Genomic DNA, 22,766 nt, shown 5'->3' on the forward strand with positions numbered 1-22,766 from the left:
GAAAATGGAAGAGTTTAATGCCTCCCTGAAAGGCTCGTTTGATACATTTGTTACAAAAATCACCGATCCGACCGGGTCTCAAGCAGCCGTGGGGCCCCGCGTCGAGGCAAGAGATGATGATGAGGCAGGGAAAGGTATCCAGTATTTTGCTAATTGGAGAGTTAAAATTGCACATATAGACACTCAATCCGACCCGAAAAACCCAAAAATTTGCGAGGCCCTGTGCCATTTCGCCCTGTGCCGTTAAAGTACTTGGCGTCTAATGCAGCAGACCCCCCCATCCCTGACATGAGCCACATCTCAGTTCCCTCAAACATTGATAATTGTAGTTGTTTAATGGCCATTGATCACGAAGCGTAGGGGCGATGTGTTTTTCTCCTGATTATTTTCATTTAGGGAGTTAGCTGAGTCACTATCATTTACCGTGCACGTTGTTTTGACAGGTTAGGTAACACTGGGTTTTAAGGCAGGGTGTGTTGTTTGTTATTTTGGCACCCTGAGGTTATTTTGCTTCACTTCCGTTTGACTGACATCTTATAAATAACAACACTCAAACCTGTAAATAAAAAAAATCCCTTAACTTGAGCTGTGCACAACCTTTTCTACAGGTTTAGGGATCGGGAGAAGAGAGGTGGTGTCATTTGTGTGGTGTCAATTACTACCAGACTAGGGGGAAATAACAAAGTTACATTTTCATTTCAGCAAATTTGAAATGATTAGAACGGTAATAAACAAGTGACAAAACACTAAGTCAGAGATATAAATGAAAACCTACAACGGGTGTCTGAGATACATCCACCAGCATTTTGGATCAGTCAATTCATTTCCCTTCAGGGATAAATTAAGCATTTCTGAATTAAATTTAACCAAATGAATCACATCAACCTCCCGTATGTTGAAGACTTCCCTGTCACCACTGGAATCCTTGACTTCCGTCACATATCAAGAGTAGGGTTCAATCAGGTCCCTGACCGAGCAACTCCAAAGTATCAATGCTGTTTTTCTGTTAAAAGGTTGTAGACGATAGTTCAATGATTCAATTAATTTTGCTAAGTTCTGTTCTTCCTCTTTGTTGATGTTTTCATCGGGTTTCTGTTTTCTTCCGGTTTTCCTGTCCCTCATGAGGACAGGGCCGGTTCTAGAAAATGATGACTAGGGGTGCATTTCAGATCAGAGGGGGTGCACATGCCTGGCACATTATTTAACACTAAATTATGCATTTTCCCATAATTTCAAGCGGCATAATAATATCAAAACAACAATATTTGAAGTGTATTTCAAGTGCACTTTTGCAGCAATATCGCTGCAGAACAAAGAAAATGCTACATTTAGTCTGGACTACCTCACCCATCAGACAATCTAACATCAGAAAATAAAACATAGCAACAAAAATACATTTAACCATAAATATACAAGACTGTCTCAGAAAATTAGAATATTGTGATAAAGTCCTTATTTTCTGTAATGCAAAAATGTCATACATTCTGGGTTCATTACAAATCAACTGAAATATTGCAAGCCTTTTATTATTTTAATATTGCTGATCATGGCTTACAGCTTAAGAAAACTCAAATATCCTATCTCAAAAAATTAGAATATTCTGGGAATCTTAATCTTAAACTGTAAGCCATAATCAGCAATATTAAAATAATAAAAGGCTTGCAATATTTCAGTTGATTTGTAATGAATCCAGAATGTATGACATTTTTTTTTTTTTTTTTTTTAAATTGCATTACAGAAAAATAAAGGACTTTATCACAATATTCTAATTTTCTGAGACAGTCCTGTAAAGTTGCTTGCGTCGTTGTGCTTGAACGACTTCCGAATATCCATTGTTACTTTGTTAACGGAGCAGCAGAGAGCAGCGTCTTGCTGGTGCAGGAAACTGCACGGAGTGACGGACACTGGCTGATTTATGGTTCCGCGTGGCACCAACGCAGAGCTTACGGCGTAGGATACGCGGTGACGTGAACGTATGGTGCGCGTCGCCGCGTATCCTACGCCGTAGGCTACGCCGTCAATTTAACGCGGAACCATAAATCAGGCTGACGTGGGCGCATTTGTCAGTTTTCTTTTCGTCTTTTCAACTGAGCAAACACATAAACTGAGGGTGCAATGCATGCTTTTGCACCCTCGTAGACCCGGGCCTGCATGAGGATCCGCTGAAGTTCACGACTGGCCACACCCACACATGAAGCCACGCCCCCTCATTTAAATATAAGAACATGAAATAAAAGAGCCATGAAATAAATAAGTGTCATGAAGTGTAATACGTAAACAGGGCATTACAAAATAAAAGTGTCATGAAATAAATAAATATACCAATATTAAATAATTTGTCACAACATAAAAAAAGTTGTCATTAAAAAATGAAAGATTTTATAAATTACGTTTGGATTTATTTCATTGTCATATTTATTTATTTAATTAAATATTGCATAATTTAAATATGTATTTAATTATTTAATTTTGAATGAATCGGCGTTCCATAGTAGACGGCGGTTCAATGATGCTCATTAGGGACGTTTTATTTTCCTGCAGACCCCCAAATGTTTTCCTCCAGAGTCTAAATGGAGAACTGCTTTTGTCATGTAAGTTGCAGAGTTGCATGATCTCTGTGTGTAAACAACTACACTTTTACCTCATGACAGAAATGACGACTAAAACCACTGATCTTGGTCCAGGTGGGATTCTTGGTCAGCATTCGTAGACACCTACACGGGACAACGTCTGTCTTCAGAATCGGGTTTCAGTGTTGTTCAAATTCAACAGGATGGGCTTGAAACGTAACATTTCTACATTTGCTATAATTATCTTTTGTGGCATGTCATAATTTCTTTCCTGAAGGAACCTGTTGCTTGATAAACGACCCCGTGAATCAACATTTGGTGCGTGCATGAATATGTTTTGGTTTAACTGTGGTTTAATATAATGTTAAATATGTTGATTATGCAACCATAAATGAGAAAAAGTGAACATGTTGTTTCTTATTAATAAACTTAAGCAATCCCAACTCTATTATGCCTTGCTGTACCTCACAAACACAAGTTCAGCCTATGAAGTGGCGAGAGAAGCGAGGACGTGAACACGTGTCTCTTTCATCTCTTATAAGGAGAATGAAGAAGATGGGTTCCCCATGTTTCCTCTCCATCTCTCAGCATCACTCAACATCTCTTCCCTGGCCTCGTATAACCTCCTCCTTCTCCTCTTTGGCCACACTTCAGCTCCTCTCCCCTGCCTCTCTCTTTTTTCTCTGCTGTTTTCTTCATCCAACATCCCACCATTTTCTGTTTTTCCTCTCCTAATACCTCTACATGTTCAGCTGCCTCCTCCTCTCCCGTCTCCCGTCTCCCGTCTCCTCCTCCCTCTCCTCTCTCCTGTCATAACCTCTTCTGCTCATCTGCTGGCTCCCTCCTCTACTGACGAGGAGTGTGAGGACAGCTGGCATGTGGTGGGCGTCGCACACAGACACCAAGAGATGTGTACAAAGACTCGTGGGCCAAAACAAAAATGAGACATGATGAAAATCCATGTATTTTAATGAAATGCTGCATGACCCACATCTGCTGACAGAGAGACGCCAGGTCTCGCTCATGTGGGGCGAGGTTTGACTTTAAAGGGCCGACATGAGCATTTCAGACTCAGAGACACCCGTCTCACTAAAACTATGATAAAGCAAAATGATGGGTTATGGGCTGCTCTGACTAGCTTCAGAATCCAATGCAGATTGTTTAGAGCTGGGAAAAGATTTAGGAAGCCGAACGAAGGCTCAGTTAGCATCTGTTTCCCCATATTTTGCTTTGTTGATGATGGATTACATCGATATCTGCGTTTGTTCACAGGTCAAGCAGCATCTTGTAGTGTCACAATGGTCTGCACTCATGTTGTTCTTGACTGGAGTGTAACAGGTTTCATTAAATCTCTCCATTCAGACTTCAGATGCTACTGTGAAGGAGCGTCTGCGCAACCTGGATATCAAACTTTTGGCTGCGAGTTTCCATCAGTATCGTTTACATTCAGCGTTTACTTCTGTTATTTCTTGATGCTGCCTGTGATGTCCTCTATACCAGAGGTTTTCAACTGGTTTTGTCTCAGGGACCACCATTATAACCAAGAAGCAACTCGGGGACCAACTGCTTTTGGGGATGTTTGTTTTATTTTGCACCTTGCTTTTAAATAAGAGTATGGGCCTATATAGGCTATTTATTTGCATAGGTGTCTATTTTTATTTGCACCTTTTAATATAAAAAAAAACAAAACAAAAAACAGTCAATGAAAAATGAACAATAGGAATCCAAGAGGCAGAGCCGACTGGGAGATTTGCGAGGCCCTGTGCGAAATGGCTGGGGGGGCCCCACGAAATTTTTTGGGTTTTTCGGGTCGGATCGGGTGTCAATATGCGCAATTTTAACTCTCCAATTAGCAAAATACTGGATACCTTCCCCTGCCTCATCATCATCTGGGCTTGCCTCGACGCGGGGCCCTGCGGCTGCTTGAGACCCGGTCGGATCGGTGATTTGTAACAAATTTATCAAACAAGCCTTTCAGAGAGGCATTAAACTCTTCCATTTTCTTTAGTTTTTTTTCTTTTTTCATCCCCTGATGGTAATTTCCTGAATCTGTCTCGTTCTCTTGACATTGTGTGACAGTTTGTTCCAACTCCACCCGTCTGGATCAGAGCAGCTTGCGTCTGCGCTTGGTCTGATCAGTTGTATTGAACAACAGACACGTGCATCATTGCACATATATTTATTGATATGCACAGACTAGTACACATTTAGGTCTGTAATGGAACGTGACTGTTGATATTTATAAGGGAAAAAACGAAAAAAAAAAAAAAAAATATGAAAAAAAAAAAAGAAAAAAAAAACGGCCCATAGCGCGAGGCCCCGTGCAGTCGCACGGTTCGCACACACCTTGCGGTGGCCCTGCCAAGAGGGCTTATAATATTACAAAGTTCACTCTCCCTCATTTGACATAATTTAGATGGGTAAATAATTCACAAAAATTCATAGTAAATGAAAAATAAATTGATTCTAAAGAATAAATATATATTTTTTAAACTATTATTGTTTTCCATTTACAATTTCACGGACCACCTGCAATACCGCCGCAGACCACCAGAGGGCCGCGGACCACCGGTTGACAATCCCTGCTCTATACAGATGTTGTTAAACAACAAACAACATCCAAGTGCATTCATGTGGCTTCTGGAGATTCAAAACGCGTCTTCAGGCAAGACACTGAACCCTTCACCGGCCCTTCTGCTAAAATGGTGGTCTCATATTGCTCTTTTCCACTAGAACCTACTCAGCCCGACTCCACTCACCTCAGTTTGGTTCTTTTCCTCTAGGGGTCTAACGTGCTGAGTAGGTACTTTTCTGTAACTATTCTGCCGAGGTTCTATGCGGCTGAGTCGGGCTACAACTGACGTCATCACACTACAGGCCACCGATTGGCCAATCAGATGTCTGAGTTAGGATGTGAAATCATTTCAAGACTGACTCGTGGTTTCTTGTTCATTTTATTCGAAGAACAATTGCACCACAAAAGTGCTCCATCTTTGGCGTCTTTTACTTCTTGGTTTGTGTCATACAATGGAGTACGTTACAGTAGCTTCGATCCAACCCTCCTACTTCTGGAAAAGAAACAAGGGCAAGTTGAGTTGAGTCGGACTGAGTAGGTACTTGTGGAAAAGCGCCAATAGTCTGCCTGTTTTTAAACTGTATTTATCCCCCGAGCCTGGACAAGTAGGAGGTCTGTGTCTGGAAGAATATCTGACATCTGAAAAATCCTAGGCAAAGCAACATTTACTTTAATTATTTATCATTATTAGTCTTCAATAATTTATACTGCAACCTTTTTTCATAATAAGTAATATTTCATAATTTTCCTTTTGGGATCAACTAAGTATCATTCACTTTAAATATTTGGATTATATTTTATTCATTTCACTTCAATGACTTTGAAAGTGAATTAGAGACAACAAACACACTGCTGTCTAGAAATAAGCTTAATTTTCCACAAATATAGTCAAATTGTTGCCTTGTACTAAAAATATCTTTGCAAATGGGGTAAGTAAGATTGTTTTGGCTAGAATTGTAAAAACTATACTAAATTTAGTTTTTTTTTTCTATTTTCTAATAAGCTTTTGCAGTGCAGTCATTCTGGAGGAGAGCAAAGTTAAAAGACATCTCAAACCCGTAATGAACCTTATTTTTCATTACGTGTTTTGTTTTTAAATGTTATTTGAATTTAATAAAATAATCTTTTAGACTAAATGATTAGTTTTGAACTGAAGCCGCCCCGTTACCATCGAGTCATCAGTGACGGAGGAAAGACCGTGAGCAGCAATAAGGCCGTCCAGCTGGAGGATACTTGGATATTTTGCGGGTAAAGAGCAAACAATCAAAACAGGATATCTTTTAAAAGGGAGTAAGATAGTTTCTGTAATCTGAGCCTCGTTTAAGATGGAGAGGAAAAGTTGAACTTGCTGCTGTAACACAAACTGCAGCTCAGTCAAGACTTTATCAAAGTCCAAAAAAATATCAATGATCATCAAAGCCACAGAAGTTATCTGAACCATTTGAAGATTTGAGATTTCTGCCCATCTTTTTCTCTGTTTTCTCAACCACAAATACGGAAACAGAGATGAATTTAACTAAATAAAATGGCTTTCACTTTTCTGTCCCCACATCCGTGCAGCGTGAAGGAACAGCACATGTCTCGGCGAGCGCACACATGCACACATAATCTCTTTCTTCAGTCTTTCCAGACATCAAAAGGAAGCGCAGGAAGGACCGTGGAGAGTTCTCCTCATCTGCATCTCTCTGCCTTCCTCCCTCCGTCAGTCCTCATTTCTCTCCTCTCCTCTCACCTCATCACATCTCCTTCCCTCCATGTCTTGTGTTCCTTCTTATTTGTCTCTTTCATTATCGCCGCCCGTCTCCGTTTTCCTCCATCTCTCAGTTAGATGTGAAAATACATTTATATATTTTATTGTTCTTTGTCCTCCATTTATTCCCCCGTTTCCTCCTGGAGTGGCTGTTTCAGGTGAAGAGGTAATGATGTGACTGAGGGAGGGCGGATGAAGACAATCAGGTAAAAGTGATAAAACGCAGCTCTGGCAGCCCGTCTCTCAGTGAAAACTTTATTCACTTGTGTTTGTTTTGTGGTAAAAACAAGGAATAAAAGCACACTGCAAAAACTGATTTCTTAGAAAGTTAAAAAGCCTATTAAAGAGACTATTTTGCTGGTTTTAATAATTCTAGTCAAGAAAATCTTTCTTACTCCATTGTCTGAGATACTTTTGCTCATAATAAGACAGATTTGACTAGATTTAGGAATATTAAGCTTATATATTAGGATTTCTAGCAGGACTGTTTTTTTTAAGTGCACACATTGCCGCAACATTTTCAGATACTAATAAAAGTACCTTTCAGCCATGTTTTTTTTTCCTTTTCTTTTTGTAGTTTAAAAAGGTGATAAACCCTCATTTGGAGAGAAGATTCTATTTTTGGTGATTTGTTTTTCTTTTTGGATATATCATAACATATCGTGATGAATCCAAGATGGAACGCAATTAAACTAAACTGGTGATGACATCCTGAAATGATGGAATAACGGTATCAGAGCAGGTCCCTACCTTCAAGAATATCTTAAAAACGTATTTAATTCAGAGAACACCTCCTCTTCTAACACCTGAGCAGACGTTAAGTTAACCAAACCTGGATAACTTCCTCTCATCCAGGTTTGGGTCACGCATATTAGGTAAAACAAACAAGGCAAACATAAAACAGGAAGAATGTTTACATTTGAATCCAATCAAAGAGCACAAAATCAAATGCATACAGTGTACATCATAACCAATAAAATTGCTTCAATTCTGTGACGTGTGTTGCTGTACTTTGTTTACAGTAAGTCTATTTGAACCATTAAGCTAGCGTAATAACCTTGACTACCAGTAGGCTATTGCAAATTTCCTTACTTTACTAAGGATTTCTTTTAATAATAAAGCTTATTATTACTATTTTATGCCCATTATTATTATTTCATTCCTTGTCAGTTCAGAAAATTGTTTTGCAAATATCTCGTTTAAATAGATGAATTTATTTGCAAAGCAAAATGCGTTAATGTTAATGAGGGTTTTGGTAACTAGCCTACTCTAAATTTTGTGTACTTTATTGTAAAGTGTTACCAGGGTTTCTCTGCAACAAGGCACCCTTTAAGCACCGCGCCGCGTTGCAGCACGGCGCTGTCCGCGGTGCTGAACTGGACGACGGCGGAGAGGCAACTGAAAAGTCATTTCTGTCTCTCTTAAGATCTGTTATACCGCCACCCTGTGGTGCAAACAAGCTGTAGTTACTTCACAGAAGTTAAAGCAACACAATGTAACTTTCAGCTTTTGTTGAGTTTGGCGGCTCCTTTGGACAAAAGCGGTAGTGCTTTACCAGAAAGAACACTACATTTCCCATGAGCACCAGCGCGTACTGCCGGAAAACTCCTGTCCCCGTCGCTGCATTTGTTTTGATAATAAATGAGAGAAGACGGGACAGACTTTCAAAACTACTTTTCTGTTTTCAGCGGTCGCTTGCAGGATGGATAGCGAAGAGGTAATGTATCTATTTTTGGCTAAACAATATAATATGACAAAGTTGAAAATCACTCATGCGCCCCAAATTACTACTGTACCTCTTTCCTGTCACGTTTTTTAGAGGGACTTCGTCATAAATTAGTAGTCCAACATACTTACTGACAAAATAAAAAAATACTTTATAACCTGTGAATAACTGAATACCCATTCCTTATATTTTGCAGATCAGCCCTGCACAATTTTCTCCCGCTTTCTTTTTTTTGCCTCCTCCGATAAAACTTTTATTTTCTTCGTTTTTTTCGCTGCTTCGGCCATGATACCAGCTTCTGCTGAGCTCTGCGCTCCACGCCCCGCCCAGCTTTGGTCTGGACTACGAATCGGGAAGGAGGGGGAAGTGACGTATGTCGTAAAGCAGTCAAAGCCGTAAAAAATGTGTAGTTTTTTAGTGTGGCAGGGTTCCTACCATGCTCCTCAAAGTTACATAGTGCCAGTGAAGGCCATACAGACCCCTCAGACCATGACAGAGGTTCATTAAACCTGTTGGAAGTTGATGTACCATCACAATGACTCTGGAAATATTATATTAAGGTGGAAAAGTTACATAGTGCTGCTTTAAGTGAGGTCTATCTACCGCCACACACACGCACGCACACACTCACACACTTACACACTTTTTGGCCCCCGCACTTCTGAAATGAATCCGGCGCCCCTGGTCACAACCCCCAGTCCATGACCAAAGGTGAAGGTAGTGCGTGAAGTAGCTGGGCCTCCTGGGAATAACGGACCAGTCCGCTTTACTGCAGGCCCTCTATCGATCCGTTCGCCAATCTCACACTCCATTCTTCCCACATTCCTGAAAATGAGGCAGCAGCTCCTCACAAGCCCCTGCAGGTACCAGATCAGTCCACCTATTCTGACCCAGAACTGTGGCTTCAGAGTTGAAGGTGCTGACGTTGACCCCCCCCACCAGTTCAGACATGGCGGTAACCTGCACCAGTGAGAGCTCACGTTCACAGCTTGATGACACCAACATGACGAGGCCGCCAAACTAGACCCTGTCTGCCCGTTGGATGAATCCAGCAACGTATCCAGCCAGTATCACACACTCCCAAATCATCTGCCACAGAATATCCTGAGAGAAAGCTTCTCCAAGTCCAGATCTGGACGGGTTCAACAAAATGCAATGTCCCTTACCAAACAATTACCCTAACCCCTAACGGCTCCTCAATACCTTCACTACTTGATTCAGAGCTACTCTCCCTCTCCACAGCTCCGCTCAGCCAGTGAAAGATGCTTGCTGCTTCCACCACAACGTGAAATCAGTAGCTAGACTCTTCTCCTCCATTGTTCCCCGATGGTGGAACGACCTACCAAACTCTGTCAGATCTGCCGGGTCTGTACCCACTTTTAAGAGCAAGCTAAAGACTCAGCTCTTTAAGGAGCACTGCCGCATCTAGTAGATGCATGCACTTACGTCAAGATGGTGTCATATATATATATATATATATATATAAATATATATATATATATATAGTATATATACATACATACATACATACATACATACATACATACATACATACATACATTTTTTTTTTCTTCTTCCTTTTTCCTTTCCTTTTTAATCTCGCCATTTCGACTTTTTTCTCGACATTTCGACTTTTTTCTCGACATTTCAACTTTTTTCTTGACATTTCAACTTTTTTCTCAAAATTGTACTTAAACATTAATCTCAACATTTCAACTTTTTTCTCGAAAGTTTGACTTTTTTCTCTACATTTCAACTTTTCTCGACATTTCGACTTTTTTCTCGACATTTCGACTTTTTTCTCGCCTTCATTCTAAGGCTTATACAAACATTTCTATTTTTGCGGCTCCGGACATATTTGTTTTTTGTGTTTTTGGTCCAATATGGCTTTTTCAACATTTTGGGTTGCCGACCCCTGAGCTAGAACATCTTATGTGATTTTGTGCTTGTGTTGTTCTCTCATATGTAAGTCGCTTTGGAAAGCGTCTGCTAAATGACAGTAGTATTAGTAGTAGTATAGTAGTATGACAAAAACCCTCCTTCGATCCTCTGCTTTGGCTAGGATTTGGTTGCTAAGGTGATATGGAACATCACAACCTCAGAAACGTAAAACCATTCGCTATAAAACAAAGAAGTTTCGTATTCTCTCTTCATCCCACCTCCTCGTCTTCCTCATGAGACCCTCATGCTTTCACTTCCTGCCTCTGAATGACTCCCCAGCATCCTAAACACCTACACGTCTGAAACTGCACAAAGTGTCATTTTAATCTCTTATTCCGACAAACACACACACACGAGGAAATGCAGCAGGCAGACAGATATCCTGTCTGTCACTAAATCCTGTTTCACAGTTTGTCTGTTAAACGAGCTGTTTCATTTCCCCCTGCTCTCAGCAGAATGTGGCGTGGAGCATTACAATGAATGGATGTGCTCATTACGGCGCACAAACAAACGCGTTAAAGTGGAAAAACCCACACATGCGCACAGTCACGGACGAGTGAAGGCAAACAAGTGTCTGCATGAAGGCAGCTGGAGCTCCAGAAATGCCATAACGCAGATCCCTCCCTGGCCGCCTCCACTGGACGCACCCAGTACTTGAGTTGTGAAAGAAAATCAGGGGGTGGATTTTATCATATGGGGACAGATAATTTGTGCTGATTACAAATAATATAATATATTACAAATAATAGAACAGAAAATAAATAAAACCTGCAGAAATACTGCAGGAATGACATAGCAGCAGTTAAATGCAGCCTTCTGTAAGCTTTAAATATCCACTGGGCTTACATCAAATACATCAAAACACAACAATAAAAAACAGTGAACTTATCAATATGACTCTGTCCTTCACAGGATAAGTAAAATGGATCACTGCAAAAACTCAAAAAACTCAAAATTTGTCTCATTTCTAGTTAAAATGTCTCATTTTAGTAAAAAAATCTCATTACACTTAAAGCAAGACTCATCATTGGAAAAAACAACAATTTTCACCTGTTTCAAGTAGATTTAACTTAAAATAAGTAGAAAAATCTGCCAGTGAAACAAGATTTTTTTGCTTGTAATGAGAAGATAAATCTTGTCCCACTGGCAGATTTTCCTACTTATTTTAAGTGAAAATTTACTTGAAACAGGTGAAATTGTCAAATACCGTATTTTCCGCACTATAAGGCGCACCTAAAAGCCTTTAATTTTCAAAAAAAAAAGGCAGTGCGCCTTATAATGCAGTGTGCCTTATATATTATCATTACGGTAATTTCTGTTACTGTAGTCAGGGGGATTGTGGGTAATGTAGTTGGTGTCGCCGAAGTAATGGCGCTAAAAATGTCAGGAATCGTCACAGACGTTCAAGACAACAGCAGCGACGCTGACTTGCATAATGGAGGCTTTGACGAGACGGAGCAAAGCTGGTTTTTATTTTGTTAATAAAGTTTGACATACGGTACTTTTCTTCTTTTTTTTTTTTTGCATTTGCTGTAGGATTTTGTAGCATTTCCTGCAGCGCAGCTCCATCAGGTAGATACGTAACTCAACCCCAGACACTATAGTACGGTATTTTACCATATATTTAGTGCGCCTTATAATGCGGTGCACCTTATATATGGAAAAAGTTTTAAAATGCATCATTCATTGAAGGTGCGCCTTATAATGCAGTGCGCCTTATGGTGCGGAAAATATGGTAAGTTATTTTTCTGGTGTTATTATTCTGGCGATGACTGTAAATGTTGAAATAGCAGTAAAACCACATTCATTGATGAAATGACATAAGGGATGGAAAGGAGGGATGGCAGTTTTACACGGGGGATGATTTTGACCGTTTTTATTTCAGGGGGGATGCCTTTCCCCCTCATCCCCCCTCAACTCCAGTACTGGACGCACCTGTTTCTCGCCGCTGGGCCGCCGGTGCGACAGCAGCAGCTCCACGGCGCCCACCACCTCCTTCCTGATGGCGTAGAGCAGGGCGTCGCCCGTGTGGATGCCGTGGTCCAGCAGCAGCTCCATGATCTCCAGGTTCTCGTTCTCGATGGCGATGAGCAGCGCGCTGCGGCCCAGAGGGTCCAGACAGTTCACGTCCATGTTGTAGTAGACCTCCGCCTCGCGGAGGGCGTGTTTCACCCCGGCATAGTCACCTGGCAGAGGAGGAGAGGACGGAGGGATGGATGGGGGAAGAACAACCATGGATCTTCACTTTTTGAAAGAGGAAAACATGGTCAGTTTAAAAATACTTTCTACGTTTGTTGTTAATATTAACGCTGCCGTCCTGAAGGGATGACGGCATCCTTTTACTCGGCAAAAAACTGCTGTAAAGTCACGTCAAAACTAAGAAATATTCAACATTTTCAGGATTTTAACCCTTTGATGCCTGTTTGAACCTATTCATTAAAGTAATACTTTCTGACACATCTGAGACTAAAAACCAGCAAAGCTTCCACAAGAAACCCCCACACACTGTTAAACATCAAAATATACAAATATCACATCTATTTTACTTTTTTTTTTTATTATACTATTTAAACTGGTATTTAAAATGTTAAAATGGTTATTTTTGAATATTTGGTAGTTTTGAGCAGAGCTAATAATAATAATAATAATAACTTGCATTTATATAGCGCCTTTCAAAGAACCCAAGGTCGCTTTACAAATCATAGGCCTTTTCAAGGCATGCCTTGAAAAAGGAAAACCAAGGAAGAACAAACAAAACAAAACAAAACACCATCGGGACAAAACGACAGGGGGGGGGTGGGCACTAATGGGGAAAAGCCAGGGTGAAAAGGTGGGTTTTGAGTTGGGTTTTGAAACTGTCCAGAGAAGGGGAGTCACGGATTACAGCGGGGAGAGAGTTCCAAAGGGTGGGGGCAGCAACACTGAAGGCTCTGTCCCCAAACGTCTTCAGTCTGGTCCGGGGGATGGAGAGCAGACCAGCGTCTGAAGACCGCAGGTTCCGGGAGGGAGTGTGGTGATGAAGGAGGTCGGACAGGTACTGGGGGGCCAGAGTGTGAAGGGATTTGTAGGTGAGTAGGAGGAGTTTGTACTGAATGCGGAACTTAACGGGTAGCCAGTGGAGGTGGATGAGGGTGGGGGTGATGTGCTGCCAGGGCTTGGTGTGGGTGAGAACCCTGGCAGCTGAATTCTGCACATACTGGAGCCTGTCCAGGGTTTTACTTGGAACCCCAGACAGGACTCCATTACAATAATCCAGTCGGGAGGTGATGAAAACATGGATGAGTGTTTCTGCCACAGAGTCAGAGAGTGAGGGACGGAGACGTGCGATGTTCCTGAGGTGATAGAAGGCAGATTTGGTGACCGACTTGATATGTGACTGGAAGGAGAGGGTGGAGTCCAAGATGACGCCCAGATTACGGACCTCGGAGGATGGTGTAATGGTGCAGCCGTCCACCCGGATGAGCAGATCTCCAACCTTCCGGAGCAGTGACTTGGGGGCCACAACCATGAGCTCCGTCTTATTGCTGTTCAGTTTGAGGAAGTTAGTTGTCATCCAAGATTTTATGGCTGAGAGGCAGTTAACCAAAGACTGTGGGGGGAGCTGGGAGGATGGTGAGGTGCTGAGATGGAGCTGGGTATCGTCAGCGTAGCAGTGAAAACTGAGACCATAGTGGCGTATGATCTGGCCAAGGGGGAGCAGGTAGGTGGTGAAGAGGGTTGGACCGAGCACAGAGCCTTGGGGGACACCATGGTTGACTGGGGCAGGGTGGGAGGAGGAGCCAAGGATGGTGACAAACTGAGTTCTGTTGGTGAGGTAAGACTGGAACCAGGATAAAGCAGAGCCAGAGATACCAAGGAGAGCAGACAGGCGTTCGAGGAGGATGGTGTGGGAGATGGTGTCAAAGGCAGCGGAGAGGTCGAGAAGGATGAGGATGCTGATTTTACCATTGTCTGCAGCAGTGAGGAGGTCGTTGGTGATCTTGATGAGAGCGGTCTCAGTACTGTGGTGGGTTCTGTAGGCTGACTGGAAGGGTTCATAGAGCTCATGGTTGGACATATGCTGGTGGAGCTGGGCCGCCACTGCTCTTTCCAGGATCTTACTGAGGAAAGGAAGGTTGGAGATCGGCCGGAAGTTATTGAGGTCCTCAGGGTCCAAACCAGGCTTTTTCAGGATGGGAGTGATGGAGGCGATTTTGAGACTGGGGGGCACTGAACCGGAGCCAATGGAGGAGTTAATTATGTTGGTGATGACGGGACAGAGGGTAGGAAGGCAGGCTTTCACCAAAGCAGTTGGCATGGGGTCCAGAGAGCAGGAGGAAGCTTTGGCTTTGGAGACCAGTTTGGTGATCAGTGCGGTGGTGACAGGGGAGAAAGAAGAGAGAGAGCAGTGGGGGGGGCAGGGAAGCTCCAGGGGCGCACCACTTAGTGAACCGCCGGGGGAGGGAGGGTCAGGTGTGAGGAGTTGCTGGTGAATGGTGTCCACCTTAGCACCGAAGAACTCCAGGAACTTGGAGCAGCGCTCCTGGTCCTCTGTGGTAGGGGGGGCGGCAGGGGGGCGGAGCAGGCGATTGATGGTGGAGAACAGTGTCCTGGGGTGATTTTGTTGAGAGCCAATGAGGGTGGAGTAGTACCTCACCTTGGTTCTGGCTAGTTCGTCCTTGTATGACCTCACATGCTCTTCAAAAGCCAGCCGGTGGACGGTCAGGCCAGTTCTTTTGTGGAGCTGCTCCAACCGGCGACAGGTGGTCTTAGAGATGCGAAGGTCTGAGGTGAACCAGGGGGCTGGACGGGCATAGGAGACAGACCGGTGTTTGAGGGGGGCCAGAGAGTCCAGGCAGCTGGATAGAGCCACATTGTAGTGGTTGACCAGGTCCTCCGCTGAAGTGTCGGATGGGGCCCGGGCCAAGTGGGCCTCAAGCAGGTCAGACAGAGCTGGTGGACTCACCGACTTGACACTCCTGAAGGAGATCGTCCGTGTGGTATGCAGTGCAGGTGAGGAGACCGGGATGTCGAACAGGACAGCATGATGGTCAGATACTGCCAGATCCAGACACTGCAGATGGGAGGGAGGGGTGCCAGTGGAACACACTAGGTCCAGTGTGTGACCTTTGACATGGGTGGAGCCTCGTACATGCTGGGTGAAGTTAAGACAGTCCAGAACTGACAGGAACTCTGCAGCAAAGCTGCAGTTGGAGGAGTCAACATGAATGTTGAAGTCACCCAACAGCAGGGTGGATGAAGCCTTGGAGCAAACAGAGGTCAGTAGCTCTGTAAGCTCAGCAATGAAGGTGGTGGAGGCCTTGGGGGGGCGGTAAATGAGGACACACTGTTGTTGTGCAGAACCAGTGAGTGTAAATGTAATACACTCAAAAGAAGTGGTCTTGGGTGTAGGAGTTTCCTTAACCCGGATATCAGCACGGTGGATGACAGCCAGACCCCCGCCCCGGCCAACAGAGCGGGGTTTCTGGAGATAAGTGTAACCAGGGGGAGTAGCTTGGTTCAGAGTCAAAAAATCCTGCTGATTTTGCCAAGTCTCTGTCATGCACAGAAAATCCAATTTTCGGTCAGTTATGATGTCATTAATCAATAATGCTTTGTTATTGAGAGAGCGAGTGTTAAGCAACATGAATGAGGCAGTAGAGGGAGAAGACAGAGTGACAGAACTGACACTGTCAACACAGACCAGTGGCCTGAGACAGCCGGCACGCGGCTGCGCGCGCATGTTGTTGTGATGACGTCGCCCCACAACACGGAAGTGCGCCGCGGATGTCAACACTGGGACGGCGTTCATGGCAGTTGGACTAAACTTGTGCCGGGATGCTCTGTGTATGTAGCGGGGGCGCTTTAGGAGACCGAGTGATCGGATGGCATCAAGACAGATGAGAGCCGCGGAGCTTGAAAGCTCCCGCGGAACACAAGAGTAAGATCTGAGCACCATGTTGATGGAGAGATCTAGCCAGCTAGCCGGGCGCCGGGAGCTGGGAGCAGAGAGCAGAGAGCCCCGCCACGGATAACGCCAGCCAGCGGTGCAATGACCGGAGAAAGGGCGCAGGCAGCCCCCTAGGGCGCAATCAGAGTGGCAGGGAGGGAGGAAATCCAACGCGAGACCCGTGAAGATGAGAGAGTCCTCGATCTCCGGAGCGTGAGTAGCACAATAAAAAGACTGAGATGCACAATCTGCAAGTTGTTGTGGCAGGATTGTGGAAACGATGTCGAATAAAAACAGCGTTAAAAATAGACGTTAAAATAGAAAATAGACCGGCGGAGAAGCGGCGACATACACGCCAGCGTCCTCTCACACCTAGAAATGAAGCAAGCTGAAGTGGTTTAAGAGATTAATACATGAAAAATCTTTTGGGTAAACAAGTATTATTTGTACATTATTATTTGCACAAATTAGGGTTGCAATGATTAGCCGTTGTAGACAAAAACTGTGAATAAAAATAGTTGCCAACAAATTTAATTGTCGACTATTGTTGGCCAAAAAAATAAATAAATTTAAAAAAAAATCAACAGAGTGAGGCGTCTTCCTACCTTCCTATTTCTGCTGAATTTTACCAAATTCAAATAACTTTTAAAAACTAAACCCTCTGTCAACATCGACCGCCTGCCTGTCAACCTGTCTGTCTGTCTGTCTGCCACAGCTCATCTCCTCTGCTTCATTTTCTCAAATAAATCTGTTCGCTGCACCCAGCTCTGTGTCCGAACTAGGGCTGTTCGATTTTGCCCAAAAATAAAATCTCGATTTTTTTCTCTCAAAATCCGATTTTCGATTACGATTACGATTATTTTGTGAATTGACAAAAGGCAAAGAAATTATTTCAAATATGCTGTTTTTTTATTGAACATTTGCCCCATTGGGCCTTAAGTGCAAACTTTGCTCTTATTAAACCAAAAATGAATGAATAAAGTGCAAAACTCTGTAAAATAAGTTGAAAAAAAGTTTTAAAAAATATAATAAAATATAAAGTTTTATCTCTGAAAAAAAATCAGCAAATCAGCACTTGCAAACATACAGTAAGTTATATTTCCAATTAAATAAAACAAGACATTTTCTAATTAAAATAAACTGGGTCTTTGCATGCTAAATAATAATGCAACCCATGAAGGAGGTAGAGGTGTGTAATGTCAGTCATTACATTTGCTATTCACATTTGCAAGTTTTTTGTAAGGAACACGAGCCGGTCTACCCGGTGGCATGTTACAACGCCCCCTCCTACACTAAAGAGCCTCTCCGATGGGGCACTTGTTGCAGGTATTGAGAGGTATTTCCATCAATCATTAATATGTGTGCAGACAAGGTAAAAAAAAAAAAAAAAAAAAGTGAAAAATCAATTTTACGATTTTCACGTTTTAACATCGTTCTAATTACATAATCGCGATTACGATTTAAAATCGATTAATCGAACAGCCCTAGTCCGGACCCTCCTTCACCTCCTTCTCCTCCTTCTCCTCCTTCACATCCTTCCCCTCTTCCTCCATAATACTCAGACGCTCTCTGGTCCCGTGGAAACCAGAGTCGGGTCCAGAGGGTCCAGACCAAGTCTTTGTTGTTTCTGAGCGGAGAAGAATGGCTGGCCAAACGTACTTTAAAGAAGCTTTGAGAGTACATATGGACCCATTTTTCAAAAGCCACAAACCTTCTGAACATTCTGACACCAAAATGGCAATTTTCAGACCGACAAATTAGGAGAAAAGGAACTTTGTTTGAGACCTGTCTCTGTCTGAGCAACACACTCTCGTGAGATTTGGCTCTCATAGCTCTCCTCTCTGGTGCTGATTCAGAGATTCAGAGTCGTTGGTCACTGCAGAACTGCCAACATCGTTTTTCCATCGGATAAACCGAAATTTAAAACTAAGGGTGCTTTCACACCTGTGGCCCGTTTGTTTTGTTCCGATTCAGGGACTAAATCGATACAGTTGTTTCGTTTCTCGTTCGTGGGGTTTGTGTTCACAAGGCAAACGTCTGTACCGTTTCAAAGCTGATGACAAATGCCATGCGCGAACCAGCTGCTCTCTGATTGATCAAATGAACGCGGAAGGAGTTTCCTCTTCTGTATCCCGGGATAAACAACACGCCCCTTTCAGCGCAGCGCAGACCGCAGCCGCCGGCTTTAGGCTGATTTATGGTTCCGCGTTACACTCGATTTAACGCGGAACCATAAATCAGGCTTTACCCATTCATTTATGAGCTACCAGCGCAGAGCGGAGCTCAGTGGCGGGCGAGAGGGCGCCTGCCGCAGAGTTTGCGCTGCGCAAACCCTGTCCGAATTGAATATTTTTTAATTTCACCGTGCCGCGCTGGGACGACGTCTCGGAGAGAAGGTGGTGGAGGCTGCACCGACTCCTCTCCTTGCACCGTGGTCGCACATACACAATGAATGGAGTTGTATCGGTTGCTGTGTGGATTACGTTCTCACTACAAATAAAAGAAATGAACCTCTTCAGGTCTCGAATGGAATCGGGCCGAGACCACCTCTCCTAGGAGATCTCGGCTCGCTTGTTTTGTGCCGTTTCCGAGTGCGATTGCTGTGTTCACATATACCAAATGTTCCGATCTTTAGGGGGAAACATTCCCTGTTCTGGAACAACTGCTCCAAACGGGACAGGTGTGAAAGCACCCTAAAATAAAACTTGCTTCTTTGCTTAATAATACTGTTATTGTTATTATTGAAGTCTTTTTGGAAGGGATAAAAAGAATATTAGACTGATCCGATGATCTTGTACTGGGTTGATATCAGACATTAAGGTAGCAGATAAAAAAAACGAGTGGCAAAATAAGGCGCAAATATTAAAGTTGTACTGTATCAAGTGTTGTCCATCCACACACACACACACACACGTTCACAACACTTCCAAAACGATATAGGGAGAGGGGCGACCACGGCCACTTAGGAGACAGGAAGTGTTTACCATTTCATACCATTGGCAGGAACGGTAATGTGTGATCTTCTGTATAGAGTATCTTTGCTTGTGTCTGCTGAGTCAAACGTCAGACACACACCACCTGGGAACGGCAGCAGGGTCTGACCGGCTCCACCGGCTCCAACCGGCTCCGACTCGGCCCAGCTGCTCAGCCTTCAGCATCATTAGGCGGCTCCCTGCTCGTGCAGGTGTGCAGGGAAGCAGCCAGCAGATGTTCTGGTGACGGTGTGTGTGTTTACCTTTCTCCACGGCGGTGAGGTAGGCCCGCTCCTCTGCAGACAGTTCCACCTCAGCTCTGACGATCTGAAGTGGGATGCGGTCGCGGTACGGCGAATACGTCGCCTGCAGGAAACAACAAACGAAAGCATTTATGGAAAGCTCTTTTATGCTGTTTGCAGACAGCAGGACAGTTTTACAAGTCATGACATCACAAAACTTGTGAAAAAGAAGTGGACAGTGAAGATGTTGGCAAGTGTGACTTTATCTTACCTTTTTGTAGTACAGCTGTGTCATGGGATTCATCTGGCCGGTCTGGAGGAAGGAGAAGAGAGAGGGGAGTTAGCATGACGAGGAGTCCAGAGAGAGAAGGGTCAAGCACAAAAACGGCAGCTAAGATGGTCTGAGATGAAACGCTGGTGTTTATCCAACTGGAAACAAGGTCACCAAGAGGAACCACAGTGGTGGCTGGGATCCACAACATGAAACAACTACAAACTCCACAATACTGCTGGCCATCCATGATTCAGGAGCTATGCATCCATGCACCCACCCATCCATCCATCCATCCATCCATCCATCCATCCATCCATCCATCCATCCATCCATCCACCCACCCATCCATCAAGATATCCATCCATCCACCCATCCATCAAGATATCCATCCATCCATCCATCCAGCCATATATTATCCATTCATCCATCCATCCATCCATCCATATATTATCCATTCATCCATCCATCCATCCATCAATCCATTATCCATCCATCCATTATCTATCCATCCATCAATCCATTATCCATCCATCCATTATCCATCCATCCATCCATCCATCAATCCATTATCCATACATCCATCCATTATCCATCCATCCATCCATCAATCCATTATCCATCCATCCATCCATCCATCAATATATCCATCCACCCACCCATTATCCATCCATCCATCCATCCATCCATCCATCCATCCATCCACCCACCCATCCATCCATTATCCATCCATCAAGATATCCATCCATCCATCCATTATCCATCCATCCATCCATCAATATATCCATCCACCCACCCATTATCCATCCATCCATCCATTATCCATCCATCAAGATATCCATCCATCCATCCATCCATCCATCCATCAAGATATCCATCCATCCATCCATCCATCCATTATCCATCCATAAAGATATCCATCCATCCATCCATCCATCCATCCATCCATCAAGATATCCATCCATCCATCCATTATCCATCCATCCATCCATCCATCCATCCATCCATCCATCCATCCACTTTGCTTAAATTGTCCCAAAAATCCATCATTTGTCCATCAATCCATCTGTCATCTATCCATTAAATATGAAACATCCATTCCTCCATCAAAAAACATCCTAACCTAGAAATCGCAACATTTGCTTTACAGGTACGTTCAGTTACCATCCGTTAGAGCTTATTAACTATGCTCAGAAGTCTTGGAAATCAATCAGTGTATCCTTGTAGAGAGAGTCTCTGGACGTGTTCAACGCGATGACGACAGAGCAGTGTGGTAGTCTGGATGTAAACGGGGTAGATGGCTGCGGATGAGGAATAGATGTTGTTTCAATCAGCTTTGGCATCAACAGCTAAAGATTTGGACCTTTTCTTTGAATATTGGACAGAAGTCGGCTCTCAAATCATTCCTTTACAAGGTAAATGTATTTGGTATTTTGGTTACAGGTTAAAGAAAAAGTTTAATTTAACTGTTAATTCGACTGGGAGCTAAATGGACCTTAATAAAAACCCACTGGTGGTTGTTGTCTCCCCGCTGAGCGACCTGATAGATGACCAAGGGAGAGGAGCTCTGATTGGTCATAGCGCTGACCAACTGCGTGCAACAAAGGCAGTAATAAGCAACCGTTGGTGTCGCCCCTTGGATGGACGGGGAGGCCTCGTGGGTCGTTTTCAGACCATACACCTTTCTAGATTTTTACAAACACCCACCTATCAATGTAAACTAGTGCTGTCAAGCGATTAAAAAAATTGAGCGATTAATTCATTAAGATCGGTAATTAATTAATCTAATGAATCGCTTTTTCAATCGCACCTAAAGATTGCTGAAAAACCCTAAAGATGTTTTCCTTTAAATTCATTACATTATTGTGGAAGATCAAAATATTGATATGTAACAAAAAAAAGTGGCAGACTTTATTAGTTATGTTCAAGGCAAAAGGCAGAATATTTCCTGAAAATATACTTTTGAGTTTAGTTCTTAGTTCTTTAGTCGGGACGTTTTAAAAATGTAAATCCCCCATTCACTGGACCGACAACTTTCACATGCTCCTCCATTTTCTCTTCTCCGCTACTCGCCTGTCCAGCTACATGGGAGCCTACCAGCGTAGCTAACCACGCCCACACACAGGGACAGCCAATCAGTGTCCACTTCAAAATAAAGACCACTCGCAAACAGTAAAAGTAAAGTTAGAGATTAAAAAATAGATTAAACGATTAAAAAAAATAACAGGCTAAATATGACTGTAATTAATTAACCACAATTAACGCGCTAATTTGACACCCCTAATTTAAACACATCAACCCATCCTCCAAAAAGACATCCATTCATATAATCCACTCATCTGTCCACGTGTCATCCAGCAACACCATCTAGAATAGATCTTTATTTTCATTATCACCAGGTACAACGAAATTAAAATTGCTCTCCAGTCAGTGCATCATATATAAAATAAAATAACTAAAAAATAAATAAAATGTAATTAAAAACAAATAAAATAAAATAAACATATCTAGACACATTCACCCCTCCACACATACATCAACACACGGACATTACAAGAACTTTCATCAACATACAATCATTTTTGTTATTGCACATTAGCTCCTGTTTTTGTTGAGAGTGGTTATTACTGTTGGGTAAAAGCTGTGTTTGAGTCTGTTTGTCCTTGTTTTCATGAGTCTGTATCGTTTCCAAGATGGCAATAGTTCAAACAGAGAGTGTCCGGGGTGTGAAGTGTCTTTCATTATATTTTGGGCTTTTTTGGAGGTCTTCCAGGCTGGAGAGAGGGCAGC

The 22,766-nt window shown here is 43.0% G+C and overlaps 1 protein-coding gene across 1 annotated transcript in view; it reads right to left on the reverse strand.

Moving 5' to 3' along the window:
• Positions 1–22,766, reverse strand: part of trpc5a (transient receptor potential cation channel, subfamily C, member 5a) — a 260,870-nt gene that overhangs the window by 160,521 nt on the left and 77,583 nt on the right. Inside the window, exons 2-4 of the mRNA XM_061709480.1 lie at positions 19,977–20,018; positions 19,727–19,829; positions 12,498–12,748 (exon numbers count right to left, since the gene is read on the reverse strand). Of these exons, the coding sequence (XP_061565464.1) occupies positions 12,498–12,748; positions 19,727–19,829; positions 19,977–20,009 (387 nt within the window). The 5' untranslated portion in view covers positions 20,010–20,018. The remainder of the gene's footprint in view (positions 1–12,497; positions 12,749–19,726; positions 19,830–19,976; positions 20,019–22,766) is intronic.

Source organism: Cololabis saira, chromosome 20 (assembly GCF_033807715.1).
Source record: "Cololabis saira isolate AMF1-May2022 chromosome 20, fColSai1.1, whole genome shotgun sequence".
Taxonomy (NCBI): domain Eukaryota; kingdom Metazoa; phylum Chordata; class Actinopteri; order Beloniformes; family Belonidae; genus Cololabis; species Cololabis saira.